At 30.5% G+C, this 25,887-nt stretch overlaps 3 protein-coding genes across 3 annotated transcripts in view; 2 read left to right on the plus strand and 1 right to left on the minus strand.

Annotated features, from left to right (window-relative positions):
• The window catches only part of LOC142323597 (testis-expressed protein 9), a 32,703-nt gene extending 17,607 nt beyond the window's left edge, over nucleotides 1-15,096 (plus strand). Inside the window, exons 5-8 of the mRNA XM_075363432.1 lie at nucleotides 7,269-7,442; nucleotides 7,872-8,006; nucleotides 10,533-10,667; nucleotides 14,690-15,096. Of these exons, the coding sequence (XP_075219547.1) occupies nucleotides 7,269-7,442; nucleotides 7,872-8,006; nucleotides 10,533-10,667; nucleotides 14,690-14,773 (528 nt within the window). The 3' untranslated portion in view covers nucleotides 14,774-15,096. The remainder of the gene's footprint in view (nucleotides 1-7,268; nucleotides 7,443-7,871; nucleotides 8,007-10,532; nucleotides 10,668-14,689) is intronic.
• LOC142323598 (translation machinery-associated protein 7 homolog) overlaps nucleotides 1-25,887 on the minus strand; it is a 52,570-nt gene that overhangs the window by 22,962 nt on the left and 3,721 nt on the right. The window lies entirely within an intron of this gene.
• The window catches only part of LOC142323596 (uncharacterized), a 50,392-nt gene continuing 45,000 nt past the window's right edge, over nucleotides 20,496-25,887 (plus strand). The window contains exon 1 of the mRNA XM_075363430.1: nucleotides 20,496-20,705. The gene's annotated coding sequence lies outside the window, so the exon portion shown is untranslated. The remainder of the gene's footprint in view (nucleotides 20,706-25,887) is intronic.

Consider the following 25,887-nt stretch of genomic DNA (forward strand, 5'->3'; position numbering starts at 1 on the left):
TAAACATTCATTTATAGTCAAATTAATAACTGTTAAAATTGCTTGAATTCCATTTTCTTATATTCATGCTTGCTGTTCTTTATTTTTAATACATAGTGTAATATAACAGTATGGTTTAGTTGTTCAGTATATGCTTTTACCAGATCCATAATTGTATGTATTTGCCTTTCCTGTTTTATGTAATGGATAGAACATCTATTTTACTTATATTTAATAGTTCTTAGATTATTATAATTGAATAATCAAAAATGAATTTTAGCATCTCATGTGAATTTTATGACATTTGATAATATCAATACACAACTTTATTCCAGTTTTTTCACCTGTTTGTTATACTTGTTTCTATTTTCAATTCTTAAATGTTTATGTAGATTTGACAGTGGCATCAGGTATTTAAATATTAGATGAAAATGATTTATTTTATTATAGTTGTAGTTTCTAGATATTAAAAGTTTTTTTCTTTAATAATCTTTCAGTTAGTTATAAGATTATTTGTATCTTCCATAAAATGTGAGTGGTATTATTTATCACTTTTTTTAAAAGAAACATACTTTTATTTAAAAAAAAAAAATTATATTAAGCATAGTAGATACATTAGATGTATGTGATGGCTTAAAAATAAATTTAAAAAGAATTAACCTTTATAAGGAAAGATACTTTCAAAATGTATATAAAATGGTTGATGCTTTGGGCTAGGAAAATTCTCAGGAGGATGGCATAATAAGTGTTAATTTATGTGGCATCAACTACCTATATCATTAAACCACTAATAAATCCTAAAACATGCAGTGAAATTAGACTATTTAGTTTGACTTAAGTGACTTTCAGAAAATCAGTTTATTAAACATGTTTTTAAGTGTAGTCATTTTAGTCCTTCTTCATGCTCTTCAAATTTTATGGATGCTATTCCCTGAGGCCATATGTTATAGAACCATCAGGTTTTAAGGGATGGTTACAACCCAGATGGAATGGTCACTTTATATCTTACCTATCTTACCTTCTCCTAGTTATTGTTAATATATACAGTTGGTTATGAACATGTTTTTATTTAAATACATATCATTTATTTTATTAGTGGTCTGTTTTTACTGTTCTATGTAACTCATAAAATTCCTCACATTCTGTTACAAAACAGTACATAATATATTGTTGTTTTCAGAAAATTTTATTGAAAAAATAATATTAAACTATTTTATAAGAAAATTAATATTTTGTATGAGAAAAATCCAGGAAAAGTTTTAGTTATTCACCTACTGCATAATTTAACAGTTTATGTTGTAAATTAATTAGTTGCAGTGAGTGTTAAATAGTTTTATTTAATGCATCATATAAGCTATGCAATCTTTGTAATCCAGCACCACTCATAGCAAAATAAAGTCTAGCCTTTTATTTTTTTAAATTTTATTTCTCTTCCCTCTTGCAATGTAGTAAAATTATATGTAAACCTAAACATGTTATACTACGCTTAATGCTCTTCTAGTAGCTTTAGCTTGCAACTAGCACTAAAGTATTATTTATGGCTACACGTAGAAAGGTTAGGAAAAATAATTTTATAATGTTTCAGAAAACTGCGCATCAGATTTCATATATGCATTAAACACCTGTTAGAAACATGAAATAGGCTAATTTTTATCCTGATACTAGCAGTATCCTCCTCTATGAATCATGAGACCTTGCCGTTGGTGAGGGGGCTTGAGTGCTCAGGGATACAGAGTAGCTGGACCGAAGGTGCAACCATATCGGAGAGGTATCTGTTGAGAGCCAGACTAAGGAATGATTCCTGAAAGAGGGCAGCAGCTCTTTCAGTAGTTGTTAGGGGCGTGAGTCAGGACGACTTAAACGGCCGTATCAACATCACTCAGTCCTCTGAGTACTGCGCAGCTGAAAGCAATGGAAAACTCCAGCTGCTTTTTTTTTCCAAGAAAATGTGGCTCTGCATTTTCACATAACAATAATGGAGGCGCCTTCCTTGGTAAAATATTCCGGAGGTAAAATAGTCCCCCGTTCGGATCTCCGGGTGGGGACTACTAAGGAAGGGGTCACCAGAAAATTAAAAAATAACATTCTACGAGTCGGAGCGTGGAATGTTAGAAGCTTAAAAAAGGTTGGTAGGCTAGAAAATTTAAAAAGGGAAATGGATAGGGTGAATGTGGATATAGTAGGAATTAGTGAGGTTCGGTGGGAAGAGGAAGGCGACTTTTGGTCAGGTGATTTTAGAGTAATTAACTCAGCGTCAAATAATGGGCAGGCAGGAGTAGGCTTCGTGATGAAGAAGAAGATAGGGAGGAGAGTGGAGTATTTCAAAACGCATAGCGATAGAATCATTGTAATAAGGATAAAATCAAAACCTAAACCGACAACGATTGTTAACGTTTATATGCCTACAAGCGCCCATGATGATGATGAGGTAGAATGTGTATACGAAGAGATTGATGAAGCAATTAAACACGTAAAAGGAGATGAAAATTTAATAATAGTTGGAGATTGGAATGCAAGCATTGGAAAAGGCAAGGAAGGAAATATAGTGGGTGAATACGGGCTGGGCAAAAGGAATGAAAGAGGGGACCGACTTATAGAGTTTTGCACGAAGTATAATTTAGTAATTGCCAACACCCAATTTAAAAATCATAATAGAAGAATATACACTTGGAAAAAGCCAGGCGATACTGCAAGGTATCAGATAGATTATATCATGGTTAAGCAAAGATTTAGAAATCAACTCGTTGACTGCAAAACTTACCCTGGAGCAGACATTGATAGCGACCATAATTTGGTGATAATGAAATGTAGATTGGGGTTTAAAAACCTGAAGAAAAGGTGTCAGATGAATCGGTGGAATTTAGAGAAGCTTGAGGAAGAGGAGGTAAAGAAGATTTTTGAGGAGGACATCGCAAGAGGTCTGAGTAAAAAAGATAAGGTAGAAAATGTAGAAGAAGAATGGGAGAATGTTAAAAAGGAAATTCTTAAATCAGCAGAAGCAAACTTAGGCGGAATAAAGAGAACTGGTAGAAAACCTTGGGTTTCAGACGATATATTGCAGCTGATGGATGAACGTAGAAAATATAAGAATGCTAATGATGAAGAAAGTAAAAGGAACTATCGGCAATTAAGAAATGCTATAAATAGGAAGTGCAAACTGGCGAAAGAAGAGTGGATTAAAGAAAAGTGTTCAGAAGTGGAAAGAGAAATGAACATTGGTAAAATAGACGGAGCATACAGGAAAGTTAACGAAAATTTTGGGGTACATAAATTAAAATGTAATAATGTGTTAAACAAAGATGGTACACCAATATATAATACGAAAGGTAAAGTCGATAGATGGGTGGAATATATTGAAGAGTTATACGGAGGAAATGAATTAGAAAATGGTGTTATAGAGGAAGAAGAGGAAGTTGAGGAGGATGAAATGGGAGAAACAATACTGAGATCTGAATTTAAGAGAGCATTAAAAGATTTAAATGGCAGAAAGGCTCCTGGAATAGACGGAATACCTGTAGAATTACTGCGCAGTGCAGGTGAGGAAGCGATTGATAGATTATACAAACTGGTGTGTAATATTTATGAAAATGGGGAATTTCCATCAGACTTCAAAAAAAGTGTTATAGTTATGATACCAAAGAAAGCAGGGGCAGATAAATGTGAAGAATACAGAACAATTGGTTTAACTAGTCATGCATCAAAAATCTTAACTAGAATTTTATACAGAAGAATTGAGAGGAGAGTGGAAGAAGTGTTAGGAGAAGACCAATTTGGTTTCAGGAAAAGTATAGGGACAAGGGAAGCAATTTTAGGCCTCAGATTAATAGTAGAAGGAAGATTAAAGAAAAACAAACCAACATACTTGGCGTTTATAGACCTAGAAAAGGCTTTCGATAACGTAGACTGGAATAAAATGTTCAGCATTTTAAAAAAATTAGGGTTCAAATTCAGAGATAGAAGAACAATCGCTAACATGTACAGGAACCAAACAGCAACAATAACAATTGAAGAACATAAGAAAGAAGCCCTAATAAGAAAGGGAGTCCGACAAGGATGTTCCCTATCGCCGTTACTTTTTAATCTTTACATGGAACTAGCAGTTAATGATGTTAAAGAACAATTTAGATTCGGAGTAACAGTACAAGGTGAAAAGATAAAGATGCTACGATTTGCTGATGATATAGTAATTCTAGCCGAGAGTAAAAAGGATTTAGAAGAAACAATGAACGGCATAGATGAAGTCCTACGCAAAAACTATTGCATGAAAATAACAAGAACAAAACAAAAGTAATGAAATGTAGTAGAAATAACAAAGATGGACCACTGAATGTGAAAATAGGAGGAGAAAAGATTATGGAGGTAGAAGAATTTTGTTATTTGGGAAGTAAAATTACTAAAGATGGACGAAGCAGGAGCGATATAAAATGCCGAATAGCACAAGCTAAACGAGCCTTCAGTAAGAAATATAATTTGTTTACATCAAAAATGAATTTAAATGTCAGGAAAAGATTTTTGAAAGTGTATGTTTGGAGTGTCGCTTTATATGGAAGTGAAACTTGGACAATCGGAGTATCTGAGAAGAAAAGATTAGAAGCTTTTGAAATGTGGTGCTATAGGAGAATGTTAAAAATCAGATGGGTGGATAAAGTGACAAATGAAGAGGTATTGCGGCAAATAGATGAAGAAAGTAGCATTTGGAAAAATATAGTTAAAAGAAGAAACAGACTTATAGGCCACATACTAAGGCATCCTGGAATAGTCGCTTTAATATTGGAAGGACAGGTAGAAGGGAAAAATTGTGTAGGCAGGCCACGTTTGGAGTATGTAAAACAAATTGTTGGGGATGTAGGATGTAGAGGGTATACTGAAATGAAACGACTAGCACTAGATAGGGAATCTTGGAGAGCTGCATCAAACCAGTCAAATGACTGAAGACAAAAAAAAAAAAAAAAAAAGCAGTATACAGTGGGAATCAGGGTAACACATATCTTTAATTAAGGATGAGGCATTGTTAATTTCAGATGTTATATTTTATGCAAATATTTTCAAATCAGTGTAATAGATCTTTTTAATATTTTTATTATGGTATAGAATTAGTATCACATCACATACCTAGCAGTCACTCCACTTGGTCTGGCCACCAATCTGGAGGAAAATTTTCCCTACCGTTATTTAAATCATTCTGGATGGATACTCCACCTCTTTGGTAGGCCAATGATGCTGTGTTTAGAGGATAATATATGCTGAAAGAATGAAGAATTTTATAATTTTTTTGTCTTGTCTATTTCATCTATATACTTGAAATGCTGGATAAATTAAAATTAAACTAATTCAATAAGTATTAATTTTAACTGTGAAGTTGTTTTTTTTATTTATCTTTTTCATCTGTAAAACGTCATTAATAATTTATTTGTTTAAATTGTCTACACAAATAACATACGTGTTAACAATATATTTAACTGTTTGAGATAAAGTGTTTAATTCATCAAAATTATACTAACTTTCTGCAGTTATCTTATTATAATACACATCCATGGATTTACCTCATCTTCACAGCACATAGAATTATATTGTGAACAGGTACATATTAACTCTTTTTATCATTTTATAACTTATTTATCCTATGCTCTGTAATAACATTCTACTTATTTTTTCAGCTGGTAAATGAACATAGTTTTCAGTTATATAATAGGCATAAAATTTTTTTTCTATGAAAAAATTCAGGGTATAGAATACAGTTTACTTACAGAAATGTTGAGAAGTTAAATTTTTTGTACATTTTGTATGAATATACTAAAATTATTGACCTCTTTCTCTGTTTAAAACGTACTTTTAATCACTAACAGCAACTGTAATAGTTCCAAAATACGATGTATTATTGTATTTTGTCATTGATGTGGATATATATTTTATCTTATTGCTGCATATGCAAATGTATGTTCAGCTTAGCCTTTTGTGACTATAAAATTTACTGATATTTTAAACGAATAAAAATTTCATTTAAAATATCAGTAAATTTAAATGTTTCTTAATAAAAAAATATTATTAAACGTTCTTCTTTAAAATGTTAGCAGTTACAAAAATAAAAGACGAAATGTATCTTTCATTAAAAAGTTAAATAAAAGTTATTATTTTGCACAGTTTAACATTTCAAATCGCTCTCAGAAAACAATAATTTAAATTCATTTTGAAACTTCATTATTATAGTTCATATTCACAGGACAGTTGTCCTACCAATTTTTTTTTCATAATTTTTCAATAAGCAATAATGATGAAAACAAAAGATTATTGAACCCTCTTATAATACTCAATTTTCCAACTTCTTACTAATATATGATGACTTAAGGTAAATGTCACCCACTAAAGATCTTTTCCAAGATGCAAGTACTTTGTTAAATTAAATTATTTGTTCATTCAATTAAAATAATGGTAATAAAAAATGAATTGTAAATTAGTTATTTAGATATAGTTTTTTTTATCAAAAACAAAAACGTTTTGTTTTTCATCCTAATGAAAAAGGATTTTTAAACTGTAGAAATCATTGTTTATGAAAAGTGACTTAATTGGAGTGATCTTATTTTTTAATGAAGATTAGTGCCATTTCTCTGGTAAATTTAAGAAAAAACGTATCTGTTCTGAAATTTTAACCTTGATAATTTTTTATTTGTAGTTCAGTCTGGAATTTTATCTGTATTTCAAGTACTCATTATATTCAAATATTCAGGATTATAGTTAGCGAGCAAGCATTTGATTAGATTTAAGAAGATATGGGTTCTGTTCTTAGTATTTCAAAAAATGCTTTTGTGCATTCCAGTTATTTTCTCTTCTTCTAGCCCGGCTCTACATCCTTAAAATTTGGTTATTCAACTAAAAGATATTTGATAATTATTATATGTAAGAATATTGCAAGTATAGCAGTACCATTCCATCAAGTTGTTATGAGATGTTTACTTTATTTCTTATGTTAGTTTTAACCTTCAATAATTAATTAATTATTAGATCTATAATTTCTCAATATTTATCCTGCTTTTATGAGTAGCATGGTTCTATTATTCAAAATGCATAATCATTAATTAATTGTTATGTCTGATATTTTGTATTATGATGATTTTCATAACAATTATTTTGTGACAGTCTCTTTTTATATGCACTATATAACAGCGACTAAAAATTAATTCATTTCAAATAAATAATTCAATTAAATCATAACTTATTACAAGTTAAATAATTTTGTTGTTATTTAAATTAACTTGAAACTAATTATTTGTTTCTAAATATTTTTTTTATAGACTGATGAATGGAAAAGTTTACAAGCAGAAATTGTAAAAGTTGAAGAGAATTCATTAAAGAATAAATATTGTCTGTTATCTACTCAAGATCAGCTTAAAAAACAGGAGAAATTAGTATCAACATTAACTAGTCATCTTCAAATACGCGATAGAGAAAATGGGGTACTGAAAAAGGTGATACATGTAATGTAATAATTATTTATATTCATGTATTTAGTTTTGTAATAACTTTGTTTTGAATATAGTGCTACTATTGGGTATGTTTTCTGAAAGTTGGGAAGTACATTCCATGAATAAAAATGTGTAGCTTGTACTGGTGAATACAAAATATGTTATTTGTTTAATTTCTTTGTATCCTTGTAAGTTTTGAATTTCTTGGATTAATGTGACTTAGATTTCCAAGAGCAGAAGTTTGGTCATAATTAAAATCATTTGTACTCCCAGTTATTATTGATTAATATGATCTACGTGGTACAGAAGAGTTAGTATCTATAAAGTTGTAATTTAATTTTTCTAAGTTTATTGTGAATTTTAATTAATTAATTCATATACACTTAAAAGTTATTAAAGAATTTTTGTTGTTGTTCTGATTATTTCTTTAAGCAAATAGAATCATTGAAACGAGAATTAAAACAACAAGAAATGAGCTCGAGTGGACATGAAGTACGACTGAATAGGAGTTTAGAGGAAATTGAGAAATTAAAGGAATCATTAAGGAAATCACAGTATGAAGAAAAGGTAAGGATAATTTAATGGATTAAAATGTGATGCGACACAAAATATTGCAATTGTAAGTCTTGAGAATGAATGAAAATGTTTAGCTGAGGTGCTGGGGAAGGTGGTGAACTGGATGCCCTTATAACATGTTGACTCCACAGTTCCTCAAGCATGAAAGTAAAAGAACATGAAGCTAGGGTAAGATGCCAAAGCTGAAAGCCATATTTAATTAGTTCCATATTTAATAATAATTAATTTATTTTATTTAATTATTTAACATTGTCCATATCAATGTTAAATGATGCTATAATTTTGCTGTACACAAAAGTATCAAATGTAAATGCACTGGTCAGTGGAGAAGATGCTTACTGCCTCTGTTATTCAAGAAACCTCTACAGCAGGCAGGCAGAACATCTTTTAATAATTAAAGTTCATTCATGAGCTAATGTTCATACTTTTTCGCTTACATTCTGCATTTGGCCTATCTTTAAAAATCTCAGTAATAATTAAAATTCTATATGAGCGTAGGCAAGTTTAATTTTAATTTGTTCTTGGGCATTAAACATTTAAAAATAAAAACCTACACACATTGTTTTAATTACTTCAAATGTATGGCTTAAATTATTCTAACAACAGTTTAATTTAAGTTTCTTAAGCATGGCACAGTTGGTATATAATATCATTTATGTATAAATAAAATGAAATTGAACCTTACCAACAATTCATCCACATTCTCTTTTTTAGCATTTTCGGTCATTTGACCAACCTCAGAAAAAAAACCTACTGTATGTGTGTCATATACTAATAATGTCTTAGAAATAATATAAGGACGTGTCTTACTTATTCGTCAAAATAGTTTTTATAATTATTTATTAAATAATTGGGTTTATATTTAAAAAATGTAATTTTTATAAGTAAACAGATAAACTAATTAAGTGTTGTAATAAATCATATTTTGTCATCACAATATCAGATGTACTTATTATAGTAAGTACTTTCTTATCACTAAATAATATGATAATGAATAACAAATTATGTTAAGTGGATAATTCATTAAGTACATATACATGCATTTCACCCCATCTAACAAAAAACAAAATTTTATACAAGTAACCAGAATTTGAAAATGAATAATGAATATTATGCAGAATCTGAAAATGAATAGCCTGATACAGTTTTTTGTTACACTTTATGTATCCTGAGGTTTTTGTTTTTGTTTGATGATTGTGTGCAGCTGTGTGTAATGATTGTTTTTTTTGTTATTCCAAAGGCCATAACAAACCTGTACATTAGCATCCTGATAATAGAAACATTCTATATATTTTTAAAGGAGACTGAGACACAACAAAGTAATACAGGGACTCATCTGAGATGAAATAAACATACTAAACATTATTTATCAAACAGGATTACTTTACATTCAAAAATAAATATTACACACAGCCTGGTGGCTGTTCTTCTTATGGATTTATCTTCTTATAGGATCATAATGAAAATCTTTCTACAGCACATTGAAGAAATATGCATACTCATCAATGACTAAATGTTCTTAAAATAATTAACTGGCACAGATTTATTGATAGTACCATCTTATTTATACGAAGGCAACATAAGACCATGTGAACAACTATACATAAACAAAATCGATTGCTAATTCAACTCTAAAGCTGAATATGAAGAAAATAAACAAATATATTTTCTTAATTTTTGCACCACAAAAAACAATTGGCAAAAACACAGTTTCAAAATTAATAGAAAACATTGACAGACACTCAATTGACAACACTTTAAACCATCCAATATCACATAAAGTATCTTCTTTTAGAAGTCTGATTCACAGATTATTCAACAGATCCATGTCACCTGAAGACCATCTAGAAAATTTACATAAATAAATATTAAGCACATTGAATGACAAATTTAGTTTATTGACAAATAAAATAAAAAACAAGTTTAAACTAAACAAAAAATAAGTCACAATCTGAGGTCAATGCAGTCTTCAAAATGCTAAACAATGCAAACCATTACACGCAGAACACAAACACCAAATTAATACAATGCCCCTGGAATATAAAAACTGAACTGCTCTGACTCTACATTTTTACACAAGATCAAATAGGATACAACTTTAAACAAAGATACAATGAACTCCTGAAAGTCCTCCATAGCAACATGCAGTCAACATTTGCCATCCACCTTGTACACATACATCACACATCCATCGATGTACCTTAATATATTATACGTACACAAAAATGGGCTGCATCTAAACATACTTGAATATTACAAAGTATATAAAAAAACCAAAAACATACGACATATTAATTGAACAGAGACTGTTCAAATCCAAGATACTTTCAATCAAAATTTTAATACATTTCAGCCTAAAAAAAAATAACCATCAATAACATAGTGAAAATACTTTAGAGGCTGTACATGTCAGTATTGCAATCTAGGTGATTCATTCATGAAAACTTATACAATTTGTACTTTTTTTGTACTTAATGGTAAAATAATTAATTTATGACATGTTATTATTTTACTTAGGAACTGAAAGATGCTAACAGAGTTAGGCAAGAGGAGTGTAACAAAATACTGTCACGATTAGAGAAACAAAAATCAGAACTTATACTCTCATTCAAGAAACAGGTGTACTTAATAAACAACCTCAAAAAACAACAGGTAATTTTTTTTTGTACGAGGCATGTTTTTTAAGTAAGTACAATTTTGATGTAAAAAATAACAAGCGAATTTGAAAAAAAAAATTATATTCACCTGAAAGCCTGACTCTTAATCTATAGTTCTTCATAATTTCCATCTACATTGAGGTATTTGTATCTTGTGATCAGATTCTGCATTCCAGCTTCATAGAAATCTGCCACTGAAAAGGTAACCGTTCCTGAACGCCTATTTTGTTGTCACCGTTGTGGTATTGACTCCTGAGGTGCTGCTTTAAATGCAGGAACAACTGGTAGTCACGACCAGTGACTACCAGATCTGGTGACCAACCAGATCAGGATCAGAACTATACGGTGAGTGATCAGTTTGTTCCCAGCTAATTGATGCATGAGATCTTGGGTGTGATAAGCTGCATGTGGCTGAGCAAAGTTGTGAAGCGGCACAGGATTCCTGTACTGCCATCCCTTCTGTTTTAGATTGTGCGATGCTGTTAGTCAAGGTCTCACAATATGTCTTGGCATTTATCGTTTCACCCCAAGGCAAAAACTCGACTAGCAATGGTCCTTGTCTATCCCAAAACACAGTGCACATGATTTTCCAGGCTGACATTGTTTGCTTCAACTTTACTTTCTCAGGAGATGTTGAGTGTCTCCATTCCATGGACTGTTGTATTGATTATGGTGTAATGCAAGAAATCCTTGTCTCATTACCAGTAACAGTTTAGCTTAAAAACAGCCTTCATTGATGTATCTTGTGTGAAAATTCAAAGCACTGACTAAACACTTGTTCTTGTGCAACTTGGTCAGGATGTTTGGTACTCGGCGTGAGCACAACTTCTGATGATTTAAGCAAACCGACACAATTCATAGAGAATACTCTGAGAAATTAAAGAAAATTCATTATATGAAATCATGTGAATCATGATGAAATCATAAACGGTTTATTTTAACAGATTTTTCCATTAGTTCTCTGCAGCAGTCATCAGTAATGAAAGCCTTCTTTGTGCCATGTCATGTATGTTTTTCTGCCCTCTTTAAATGCCTTTCACACCATTTCATTAGATGTAGTGTTATCCCTGTACATTTCACTAATCTGTCAATGAATTTCAGCTGCTTTCATATCTCTTGCAATTAAGAAATGAATTACAGTGCGTATTTGTCGATCAGCAGCACTGTTTATAGCCATAGGCATTTTAAACGATGCACAGGAAACTGTAAACAAAGACTAACAATTGCATTATGCCATCTGTACAAAAAAGGAGTAGTTACTTAGTGTACATGCACAAAATGGTGACAGCCATGCTGCAGTGAACATATATCATAATGGTACTTACTTAAAAAACACACCTTGTAATCAAAACTTTAGATTTTTTAAACAGATGTGTATATTAAAATATTGAGTGAAATATAACCCTAGAACCTTAGCACCAGTAATTTAATTTGCAGCTTTTTTAATTGAAATTTTCTGTCTATATTTAAAATTTCACATTTATATTTAATTGTGAGCACAATAATATTATATATGAATGTGTTTAAATGAGGAAAATTAGAGAAAAAGATTGGATCAGTTGCTGTAGGCATTAGAGTATTCTCCAGTGATTATATTTTCACTTCATATTTACTTTTCAACAAGAATAATAAAGAACAGAAAAGTAAACATAAAAGTGGAAGTTTTAAGGGATGAAAGGGGATAAAATGATACCTGCATGAAAATGGAGGAAAGTAAGATGTAAACGGCTATAATGTTTTATATCTTTATTTTATTGTTATTTTAATATACTTTATATATGTTATTTTACTGTTACTACTAAAAATGCATTGCCATTTAGTATCCAGTCAATAATTTATTTATTAACAGTAATGCAAAGGCTAACAGATTGATCCATATTGACATTCAATAAATTTTTCAGCTTAATTAAATTACAACTAACTAAACTATATAAAACTAAACTGAACTAGGTATAAAACTAACAATATTTACTGGTTATAATTATTTATTTGCTATGGCTAGTAAGTGATTGTTGACACAACTTATATCCATTTTAGTTTACTATAAATTGTTATTTTTTTATTTCTCTACCTAATTTTATTTTGTTGTTGTGTATGTATATTTATATGTTTTGTGTATCATACCATAATATGTATTTATTTTGTGTGACCAAGGGTGATTTAATTTTCTGTGCTTGGTATTTTTATGATTATGGTTTTCTAAAAACTAGTAACCATTGAATATTTTTCTTTAATATTTATTTTTATGTTTAAAAATATATATAGATCTATTTTCATCAATTTCCATAATAGGTTTTGCTATTTTGATTTATCTAAGGCAAAGAGACTTTTTCAAATTTGAGAGAATATTAAGTTTACCAGAAAACTTTGAAATTCATTAAATTTGCTCTTGCAACCCAATTTATAAAGTAACTATGAGAGAAATGAGCGAACCTTTTCTTTTCACCACAGGGTTAAGACAAGCTGATGGACTATCACTGATCCTATTCAAATTGATTTTGGGCAAAATAATGAAAACCTTTTGGCAGATGAATAATACAGGTGAAGATTGGATCCAAAAACTGAAACATCAAAGTAAGATGCCTAGCCTTTGCTGATGACCTAGCTCTTTTGAACTTAATCGAAGGAAGACACAGTTGCTCAAATAGAAGAGTTAACAGGAGTAGTCCAGAAAGCAGATCTATAAGTGTCCTTTACCATGACGGAAATCATGACAAACAATCATTCACACAAAAGACAATAGGAAATAATACTGAAAAATATATGTCACTGACCACTTTAAGTACCTGGGAGAGGTTATAAGAAGAACAGGAATATATAGAGGGTCAATTGAAAATAGAATACTAAAACTGGAGAAACAGATTTATCACCAAAGACGTCTACAGTAAGATCTCCAAGATTACAAGATTAAGATATACTACAACTGTAATAAGAACAGTAATTTTGTATGGCACTAAAACATTACACCTAACTGTACATGAAAAATTGCTCAAGATCAAACAAAGTTTATAAAGAAAATGAAAATTGATGGTCTAAAGACAGCAGAGGAAGGATACAGATTGAAATTAACAAGGAGATCTTCCAAAATTAAGAAGACTTAGAAAGAGCAATAAGGAAAAGAAAGTTAAATTTCTTGAGGCATATAATCAGGATGAGCCCAAACAGACTAAATATATATATATATATCTTTGATAAGCTGTGGAACATGAAATGCAGATTATATTACCTGAAACAGACGGAAGAGGACTTCCAGAGTTTAGGCTTGAAAGAAGAGAACTGTTGTGATAGAGATAACTTCCAAAGAATAAAAATTACAATATAAAAGTTCTTGTGGCAAAAAAAGGACAGATGAGAGAAAAAAAGCCACAATGAAAAAAATAAAACTCACAGAAGAAGAGAAAAGAAGTGATATTTGCAACGTCCTAAATTAGCTTTTTCATTAAAAAAAAAAAAAAAAATAGTATTTTTAGGTAAAAACAGGGCTTGAACAAGTAATTGCATTGAAGTTGTAATTAAGGATTTCTAGTAGAACACTGACACATTTTTCCCATTAATATTTAGTGAAATGGAGGGAAAATTATCTGTGTTAACTATAGAGAGAATTATTTTATGTTTCAACATTTATGTTAAAACAGTATACATCTGGTCAAATGTGGCATATCTTCAGATCTGGCTTAGATATTGTTGATGTGTACACTGAAGAAATTTCCTTAAAATGGTCACATGAGCATGGTCCTTAAAATGGTCACATATGTGTGTTCACATAAACAGCCTTACATATGGATAAAATCAATACTGATACTGTTGTACACTAAAAGTAAATAAATTTAAGCCTTTTCATTTCTCATTTATAAACTAAGTGAAAGAAAATATTAAGAATATTACATTTACATTTAATTTGTGAATAAAAGAAAGATTATTTTAAATAAAATATGTAGTACACTGATTTGTTTGGTGTTATTTAAATATAAAGTAAATCAAACTAAACTTTTAAAGTTAAATTTTGTTTTATTTCAGGGTATATTAGAAACTTCCCGTTTAGTAAGTCTTACTGAAGAAGAGTTTAATAAATTGTTGGACTGGACTCCAGCTTTTACATAAAGTATTATATTTAAGCAGTAATTGTAATGTAATAACAAAATTAATATGAATGTTCATATTTTTTTAAACATTATACATTAAACAAAAAATAATCAAATGTTTATCTGTATTTGTTGTGCTATTTTGATATTAACCAAAAATACATTTTTCACAATAAAATATCAGGTTGTTCAAATCATTCATTAAGTTATGCTTCGTTATTATAAAATATACTGTAGTTGTTCATGACTGTGCCACAAAGTAAGCTATTTGAATAATCTGTGTTGTTGATCATAAACTACATTTCTCAATTTTTACTTTAACTGTAATTTTTATATACATTATTTTCTTAAAGCTGATGAATCAAGTATTTATAAAGATCCTTTTTTGTTAATATTTTTTTTTATTTTTATTTGTAGTAGTGTTTGTAATATTTTGTGTAAAAGTAATCAAAATCAGAATTATATAAAAAATAAGATTGGTAAGTGAATTTTATTTATTCATTTTTTATTAAACAAATTTCATTGAAAGTATGGAAATTTCATAGAGTTGTAATCATTTGTTTGTGATGACATAAAATCTAAGAATATACACTACTACATTGTCTAACACTGGTAGCTGGCCATTCTGTCAGTATGAGATGGCAGTATAAGGACTAATTAATGAAATTATGTGTCAAAAGACAAAGTTTATATTCTTCCTTCAGTGTGATAAAGAGCAAGTTTATCCTACAATAATAATTACTAAAGCTGTTTGTAATAAACTGTAGTGAATTCATTGACTTGTGACCAAACACATTGTATGACTAATGGAAAAGTAAATTTATAAAGATACGAGGGTTATTTTTTTTCAAGGTCCGATCGGTCGCGAAATAAAAACCTGCACAAAAATCGGATGAACCTTTGTGCATATGTGTTGCGCAGCGTCTCTAGTATGGCCTTCAATCACACCGCATCACTTTGTTTAGTTCTGAACATGCAGCTAGCATGTAAACATGGCTACAACAATAGCATCTCCCACCAAGTGTCAAGTGTGTGCAGTAATTCGATTTCTTCAGGGTGAGGGGTGTAATGTGGCTGAAATTCATCGACAAATAAGTAATGTGTACGGTGAAACTTTAGTGAGTGACAGCAAAGTCCGACAATGGTGCAGGAACTTTAAAGCAGGACGTACAAATATTCATGATGCAGGCGGTCAGGGAAGGAAGCGACTGTCAACCAATGATCTCGTTGAGCGAGTGGATGAGGCAATTCTATAAAATCATCGTTTCACAATTTCTGTATTGAGTGATTCGTTTCCTGAAATTTCAAGGTCAGCTTTCTACACCATTGTGAGTGAGAGACTTCAGTACTGCAAACTGTGTGCGAGATGGGTTCCCAAAATGCTCTCCAACCATCACAAAACAATGAGAATGGATGCCTCCCTAACGTTTCTCCAGCGCTACCACAATTTTTTGAACAAAATTGTCACAGGGAACGAGACATGGGTCCATTTTGAAACTGAAGAAACAAAAGAAAAATCCAAACAGTGGTTGCATTCTCATTCTCCCAGTAAGCCAAAGAAGTTCAACTGAACCTTCCCCAATAGAAAGTGTATGGCTACTGTGTTCTGGGACCGGAATGGAGTTCTCTTGGTGGAATTCATGGAACGTGGCACGACCATCACTGCAGCCTCATACTGCATGACTCTTCAACGTCTACGAAGGACAATTCAGAATAAGCGGAGAGGAATGTTGTCATCAGGCATTGTCTTTCTCCATGACAATGTTCTGCCGCACACTGCAGCTGTAACATAGAAGCTCCTGCAGCGGTTTCATTGGGAAGTGTTTGATCACCCACCATACAGCCCGGACTTGGCTCCATCCGATTTTCACATCTTTGCTCACATGAAACGCTGGCTAGGAGGACAACATTTTGGCACAGACATCGAGCTGTAGACCAGCATAGAAACATGGCTGAAAACACAGGTGGCTCTGTTCTATGACGAGGGTATTGGAAAGTTGGTACCACACTACAGCAAATGTCTAAATCGGAGTGTAAGTACTTGTTACAAGTAAAAAATTTTTTATTTTCATGTGGTTTTGATTTCATGACCGATCAGACCTTGAAAAAAAATAACCCTCGTACATTAGTGTAGTATCCCTAATCCAAGTCAGTGTAGACCATGAGTTATTGGATTATAGGAAAATAAATTAAAAAAAGGTTTTAAATATTTTAATAAAAATATCTTGTTTTCTTAGTAAAATATTGTTTCATTACAAAGGTTAAGAAAGCATGTATTATTAAGATTTTGTTTTTATTTGCCCTTAATATTCTATTATTATAGTATGTTTATGAAATTTTCATTTGATCAATTTAACTGAATATAGTACAAAATAAAATATACCGATTTTAATACATACTGATTATAGAATATCATGTTACTTCATTGGGTCCTGGGCAGTTAGTAAACTGAACCAATTTACCGTGATGAGTAGATCATTCTTTTCAGTTAGTCATACCTTTTCATAATACTTGATCCCTTCTCCAGTTTGGTTCTGTGGATACAGGTATGACTCTACTAGGTTCTCCTTATTAAGGATGTGAAGACCTGAAAAGATATCCTTGGTATCTGGTACAAGGGGATCAACTCATGGATTCCATTTTCATTACAAAAGCTGCATAAAAAGCCTACTATCAGCACAGAAAGTATGTGCAATTAAGTTTGAGGCTTTATAAAAATAATATTATCCATTGAATTTCAAAACAAATTGCATCTTTTAGATTATTTTATGCTGAAGCTGATATTAAACTTCTATTTTTTATTAACTTTTTAATATATGTTATCATGGTGAGAACAGAAACGTTTCCAATTTTCTGAGCTTTCTGTTATGCATCTTGACTTTATTCGTTGCTAAAAAACCTCTGGACCACTGATTCATGGTATGATAATTATTTTTTCTTATTAGGTTTGAGTCAGTCTAGCTCTCACTAGCTAGTAGGTGCAGTTTGTACTGCTAAGAACTATATCTTAACATACAATTTAGCAATACAGGACCGATTGACTGTCAGAAAAAAGAAAGAACTGATTTCTCCCTTTTTCAATTGCTTCACTAAAGCAATGCATCTTAACAAATAAAAATCTCTACCAAATGTATCTTTAACAGTATATTTTATAAATTATCATATCCAGCAATTTAAAATTACATTGAATGAAACAAACCTTGTCTTGTTTTGTATGCTGTACACATTAGATAATATGGTTTTACAAATCAAATAACTTAGAAATAGTAAAAATACAGAACTTAAATTTTTAAGTGATATGTTAATAAATGAACGAGTTTATGTAAAGATTTGAATACGATTAGTCTGTTGGTTTCTTAGTCCTTCAATAAACCATTCTTACCTTATTGCCTTTTAAAATAGTCGAACATTTTCTTGAACAGATTCTTTTCTAGCAGTGAGGTTTCACCATCATTTAAAATATAACATATCAGTAGGAGTTACCGCTTGTTCACTATATGTTAACAAATTCTGTAAAAATTGAAGTCTGAGTGAGTAATTTTTCATGAACCATGAGTCCCACATTCTTTCCACTTTAAATACTGGAATTTCTTTGATTTAGCTAAAATAAAAGTTTTAATTTATGACCTAAAGTTACTTTCTACAAGGCAGTGCACATCACTTTTTTGTATCCTGTAGCTCTTTCTCTTTTTTTGCCATATTCTTTTTGGGAAGTTTTCTAAAGTTTAATCTTGACTCGTCACGCAATATAATTGATATTTTTAAAAACTTTCTTCTTTAATCGATTGATTCAATTTAATTTTTTAATTTTCTGGATTATCATGATCAGCAGGTAGTTTTTCTCTACTATTAGAAATTTTCCTTGTCCTGAATATTTTTCCAACCATCTGGTACTAGCACAAACATTTTCACCTTGTTGTATTGCTGTTGAAAATACTGAGACTTTTCTTTAAAAAAAAAATCAGGCTGGAATCAAACACACCTCACACTGTGAAATGTACCACAATTATAATGCTTTATTTGTTTTTCAAATTCATTTTCTTTCATAAGTGACTTAGATTCAACTCTTATTTTGGAAAATAATTTTTTTTTAGAATGCCAGGATTTGATTCCATACATCTGTAGTTATCCCATTAACCCTAAGATCACAGGATACATTAACAAAAGCCTCACGTTTGTTGATGTATCCGTAAGCTTCTACTTTAACCTTCAGCAGTGAAGGAAAATGTATTCAATTACAGTTAACGGCATCAGTTCACAACCTTACACTAGTCTAATATGAGATTCTTAGACATGTTATTGCTTTAATAAGCAATTTGATTTTATCAAATTAAAAACTAGAATTAGAAATCCTTTCAGTAACACTAGAAAATACACTGAAGTAGCACTGATAAATACTGAATTAATCAATTACAGTACATATAAAATAAATGTATTAAGAAAGAATATTTTTACAAATTCATAGGTTTACAGTCTGAGTCGTTAATACATCTGTTATTTTCTGTCAGTAGGAGTGCATCAGTCCAAAAATCAGTATTAGTTGAGTATTATACTACTCATGTCATAAACAGCATTTCTTATTATCTTTGTAATGTATTTGCAGTAATGTAATGTTATATTTTTTCTATGTAAAATAATATTATAATTAATTATGATTTTGTTATTGTACATGAATTTAGCTTTTTTGTACACTATAATCTGTTCATTAATTTTAACTTTGTCATAGCTTTATCTTGAACTTTAGTTATGTTTAGATTGTTGGAAACTTGGTTTATCAAAGCTTGGATTAACATGCCTCTACTGTACTTATCTGTACATTATTCATAAAATTTTTTTTTTTATTAATATTTATATATATTTGAATAATTAAATATTTGTAAGGGCTATCATGTCTCATTGTAGATAAATGTCCATTTAAGTTTTGTAATATCTACTAGTGAATAACTTATTTATTTATCATGAACCAATCATATGACCAATTGCAGAGAATATATTTTTTTTGTAGTGATAGGATGATATCATGACCTTTGATGGTAAATGATCTCAGAACCAGTTAAATGAAAAGTAGCATGTTGATCACAACACCAACTGGCTGCCAAATTGGTACAGTTGTCTTAAATGACTGACCACTTATGTTTGTCTTCAGTAACTAAATAAATTAAATAATTTGCATAGTTAATTTATAAGATTAACAATGTATGTCTGGTACTGTACATTTAGAAAACAATACTACAAGAAATATATTGATTTTTTTGTGGTTGTGAAGTTATTATTATAGAAGTTAGTTTTTGTTAGCCTGTATCATCATTAACATAATCTCTTAATGGGATGTAGTAATTTGTTTGTTTCTATCTGTCTGCATGAACATACACTTACACACAACACACACATATATATATGTATATACACACTTGTTCTACAGTGATTGACCTTTAACTGCAGGTTAGAGTTTATTATATAAATTAACACAAAGCTGAGTTACTGATTAAATTGATGATGGAATAAATGATATATTAATTATAAACATCTTTAGTTCTTTTATATAAACACTTGTGCATGCGTATATATACACACACACAACACACACACACACACACACACACACAACACACACACACACACACACACACACACACACACACACACACACACACACATACATGATGCATGGACAAAAACATGTACACACAAATACAAACATACCTAATCACTTTTTGTGTCGTATATTAACAAAATAAAATTCATTTTGTATTTGCCTTTTGCACTCTTTGTACACAAACGTTCTGGAGTATTAGATGTTAGCTGTCCTATTTATATACAGGGACTATTATTATTTGATATTATTTTTGTAACATTCTTTAGTGTTTTTTTTAACTGCTCTTTAAATTGACTTAATACAAAACTGGAAAAATTGTGTAGTTGGTGAATAACTGCAATAAACCAAATTAGAGGTAAGTTAGTAGAGGTTTTCTCTGAGTTAAAGAAAAAGTTGAAGAAAAAAGTATATATATATATATATATATATATATATATATATAATATAATCAATGTAAGTTATATTGAACTTATTAATTAAATTTACAAATAGGTATAAATAATTTTTGTAAGCAACAGATTTATATGCATGAATGACAAAAATTAATGTAAGTATTGGTTATCATTCAAAACACAAAAGTTACTTAAAAGGATAATTTGAATTGAAATATTTCCATTATTTGACATCAAATTATTATTATTATTATTATTACTATAATTATGATCATATTAAAAGTTTAAATAAATATTTTATTCAGATCTGAATGTAATTATACATTATACATCACATAAGTAATGAATATATGTTCTATTTTATGGATAAAATATGCAACTGGTCCAGTATTAGGCTGCTCATTTGAAAGTTTAAGGAAAAATGTATGAAAACCTGGATCAGGGCAGTATCACAAAACTCAAATTATAAAAAAAATAAACGGTTAAAATCTATATTAATACCCAACAAATTAATAAATATGTTAAATTATGAAAAAGAAAATATATGAAGATATAATTATGAATAAAAAAATAACACGTTTTACTTTCCTGGCATCATAGCTCTAGAGCTATGTTGCAAAAAGGAAAGTATGGTAATCAGTCAAAATATGGAGTATGGTTTATTTTGTATGCATTTCTCAACATTTCATGAGCCAAGGATCCCAAAAAACAAAAAAAATTTGTACATGTGTTGGTGTATTTGAAGCTTAGTAACTTTTGACTGGAATAAACAAATTTTTATAAAATTTTGTACAGAGACTTGTGAATATGGGGCAATTTGTTGGTAAACTTTTAAGGTCAATATCTCCAAGGGATGGGGTAGACAGTCTTATGGGGTCAATTTTCTCAAAATTTTGCAAACATAACCCCACATTATATTAAGCTCCGTACATGCATGAATGCTTACCTTACCATTTAAAAAAAAATTTGCCCCAAAATTCCCTGTATCCCAAAAAATTAAAAAAAGCAATCTATTTATTGCATATTTTGAACTGAACTTTTTATGTCTTCCTAGGCATAGTACTGGAAATATTCAAGTACATGATAAAATGTTTTGTAGTTTATGTAAAAACAACCAAATATTAAATACAAGAAAGAGCTATATAAAACAGTTGTTGAAATAAATTGGAAAACAAGAAAGTCCTGATAGATTACTACAAAAATTACTTAAATCTAAAACTAGATTGTCATTTCAATTGAAAACATTCATTAGGTCAGTTTTATGATTGTTAAACGGTCATCAAAAGTAGTTAATGAGGAAATAATAAATAAATGAAAATGAAGAGATAATATTAATTATATAAATAAATTTTCTACAAACCTTTTCTTTCCTGATAGTTTTAATGAGTTAATAATTTATTAAAAATGGCAACAGACTCATAACAAAGCTGTTTTGTGTGACGGAGCAAGTCTGGTGTTATGTTACGGAAGCCGTCCCTCACAGTGTCACGCAATTCTTCATTTGTGGTGTAGTGATTTGCAGATGCTGCACGTGCTTTGGTAATTCCCCATAATGAATTTGCTGGTGTTGTGAGATCAGGACTTCATGGTGGCCATGATAATGGAGCTGGTGACGCTAGAGTACCACGGCCAATCCAACGTCCTGGAAATTTTTCTTTCAGAAACGCTGAACTGATAGAGTAAAATGTCCAGGTGCCCCGTCGTGCTGCAACCATACTCTTTCCATGAGATCCTTTTCTTGAAGCTGTGGTATTAACTGTGCCTCCAACATCTCTAAATAAGTTTGTCCATTCCCCTTTTCCGTCAAAAAATAAGGACCAAACAGATGACGAACTGCCATTCCAGGTCCATGTCATGATGAGCGGTGGATTTCTTTCCAACTGTGTCACGTAATAAGGATTTTCTTTCGCCCAAAATAACACATTTCTGGTATGTGAACTGAAAATAGATTGCACATTCGTCACTAAACAGTACCTTTTTCACGGTGCACTGTGGCGGGGAACTTTTCTAATAAAGCCTGGCAGGATGCAGCGGGACGTTTCATGTCTATCTAACAGTTCATTGATGAACATCGGATAAAATGGTCCAACTTTCAAGTACTTCTTCATATGGTCTAGCGTTGTCGATCATGGTATTCGAAGTTCAGCTGACCGTTTACGAGTTGATTTCATTGGGGATTATTCAATGGAAACTGCAACAGCAGCATATGTTTCTAACCGCATTAGCATTCGTCCACTCTACGGCCTCTCTTTAACACTGCCTAATTCAAACTCACGTTTTTCCCAAGTCAACATTGTTTCTTTTCGTGGTGGCGGCTTATTAAAGCGTTGCCGAAACATATCACTAATTAGCTTCATTGTTTGATTCGTATGTTGTCATTCATGAACCCACACACTTGTCACCTCCACAATCGATCCAGTTCTCAGGTAAATAATAATTGAGTGGAAACAGTACAAGAGAAGTGGGGAGGTGTGCCACCGTGCTGGAAGTATACTTTGCGTTTCAGCAATAGAGGAACATTTTCAAGTAGCTGCAACAATTCTTCTTGAAGAAAGTGCAAGTAGACTTCAGCATTTAAACGGCCAGGCAATATGAACGGTCCAAACAGCTGATTGTGAAGAAGGCCACTTCAGATTGTTTGTAGCTCGTACAAATACTAGAAAGTGAATCTGTTGCCCAAAGATTGCAAAAAATCAAGGTAATTGTTTTGGGGTTTGGAATCCTGCAATTCAGAAAACATAATCCATATTTTACTGCAGCAGCTCCAGCATTACCATTACATGTGCAAAATGAAGACCACATGAGCGTATTCCTCTGTTCTAATTAAGCCCAGCATTACTTGAATGGCAAACTGATCACGTTCTAACTAAAATTCACAGAAAAATCTTCGCTAACAATAGCACAATTCACAGTACCAGATATACTTAATATACCTTACAGATGATTTAAACACTAATACAGTATTGCGCATTGTTCAACAGCTGTGTTATTTTATTGCCTACTTTGAAATAATAATTATTCAAATAATTTATTATACCTATTTCAGCAATTAATAAAAAAATTATTATCCACATAATTTTTATTTTACAATTGTTGAGTACATAATTTCCAGTTCTTTTTTTAATTTTTAACAGTAAATTTTTTTACTAATTTTTCACATCACCAAAAAAGAATTTCGTTTTTATTTGCATTAAGTAAATCATTTTCTGATAAATGTAGTAATATACTTTTTCTAAATGAAACTGAATTTATCCAATTTTTCTTTGTTTTATTCAACTAATTTTACATTATTTTCTTAAGAATTAAATTCTTTTCAAGTTTTGTTTAAAAGTTTTATGTGTTTATTATGCATTTAACAAAGTTATTGTACTCAAATACAAAAAACAGAGCTTTTTACCCCAATTTATTGGTTTTCCTCCTAGATTTCTCAAAAACTACTGCGGATACGATTCTGAGACTTATTATTCAATTTTTATGTTAGGTCAAACACCATAAGAAATCACTAATTCTGCTCCTTAATTAACGTCCTAAAAATTTTAGTACAACATCATTTCATCAAATTAGCTGAAATCCAAGTGAAATCTTTCTCTAGCCGTAACTTGCAAATGAAGCATTTTAGGACAGATATTTATATGAACTTTTTCCATTATCTTCATGAGTAGAATAGGTTTTAAGAGTCCTGGGAGAACTTTGTGATACACTCTGTGTATGAGAAAAAATAAAAGAAAACATGAATCATTTCAAAAAAATAGATTTTATATTAAATTGATATTAAAAATGTATTATCATATAAATTGTGTTATTTAGATCATAATGCTTGTATCAAAACCATACTCATCATAAATTGAAGAAAAAACTATCAAAAATAAATTTAATAGGCCCCATTTAGAGTGTTAAAAATGAAGATAGGATATTAACAAGGTGCAGCAATATAAACTAAAAGGAAAGAGTGTTGTGGGTCAACCGATGCAAAGGTTTTTACTTATCAGAAATGGATAGATTCACTTTTGAATCTAGTAAAGGAAAAAATAAATACTTCTGACCAGAAGGAAAATAAATTGTAAAAAGTAGTTATAATTATTTAAAAAAATATACAATATTCCCTTAAAACACAGTTTTACCGTGATTAATTCTACAATATAGTTTACGCTTAAATAATTTAGTGATCCTCAAAGTGAAAAAAAAAATCTTTTATATTTATACTGGTGTTTATATTTTTAACATAAATTAAAGAATTTAAAAAGAAAAACATTGATAAGTTGAAAAACAAGTGATGTTTAAATTAGAATGTTTAAAAATTATAAATATATATATTTGAAGTTATATTTGTTTGTTATGTAATACAAATTTCTATTACTACAAAACATTTCATTTCTTATAAGTAATAATAGCAATCATAACACATTAGGCAGTATTATGGTGTAATTATATTCCCAAGAGAGTGAAGTAATAACTCTGGCTTTGAGGACCTCAGTAGATTTATTAAAAGGCTTTTTGCCTTTTTATGTTGTACCATCTGCATAACTGTATGAAATATTTTTTCTTGTCCGAATCAAAGTTTGGTAGATGTTTTAGGTACATTTAATCTACATGAAGCTCAGCTTAAGAGAATAAGGAAGTGCATTTTTATTGGAAATATTGCTTTTTTTTCATTGCCCTTTGTTTTTACCTCACCAATGTCATGAGTTTTGCGCAAGAATTTGAACTTTTATCTATATAGAATGATAATGGTGCAAAACCTAATGAATGTGACAAAGCAAATCTGACAAAAATATAAAAATTTTTTTTTTTTCTATTTTCTGTGAAAACTTTCTCAACTTATTTAATGATGAGATGGTCCTGCTACTGAGTGATGAATTGTACTTTTACAGTACACAATTTTATCAGGCACAGTGAACAAACAGTGTTTTGTAACTGGTTTGATTCAAATTTCCAGCAACTTCATATGCGTCCTCTTCACAGTCCACTTGTAACTGTCGATGTGCAATGGCAAGTTTTGGGATTACAGGCTTTTATTTTATTGAACAGTAAGGACAAGTGATGACAGTCACTTCTGCTCAGTACACAATGGGATCAACCTGATCATGGTGTACTTTCAGCAGGATGGGGGCATTGATCCACAGTACCAGAGCATCCATGATGCTC

This window comes from Lycorma delicatula, chromosome 4 (genome assembly GCF_047948215.1).
Source record: "Lycorma delicatula isolate Av1 chromosome 4, ASM4794821v1, whole genome shotgun sequence".
NCBI classification, from domain to species: domain Eukaryota; kingdom Metazoa; phylum Arthropoda; class Insecta; order Hemiptera; family Fulgoridae; genus Lycorma; species Lycorma delicatula.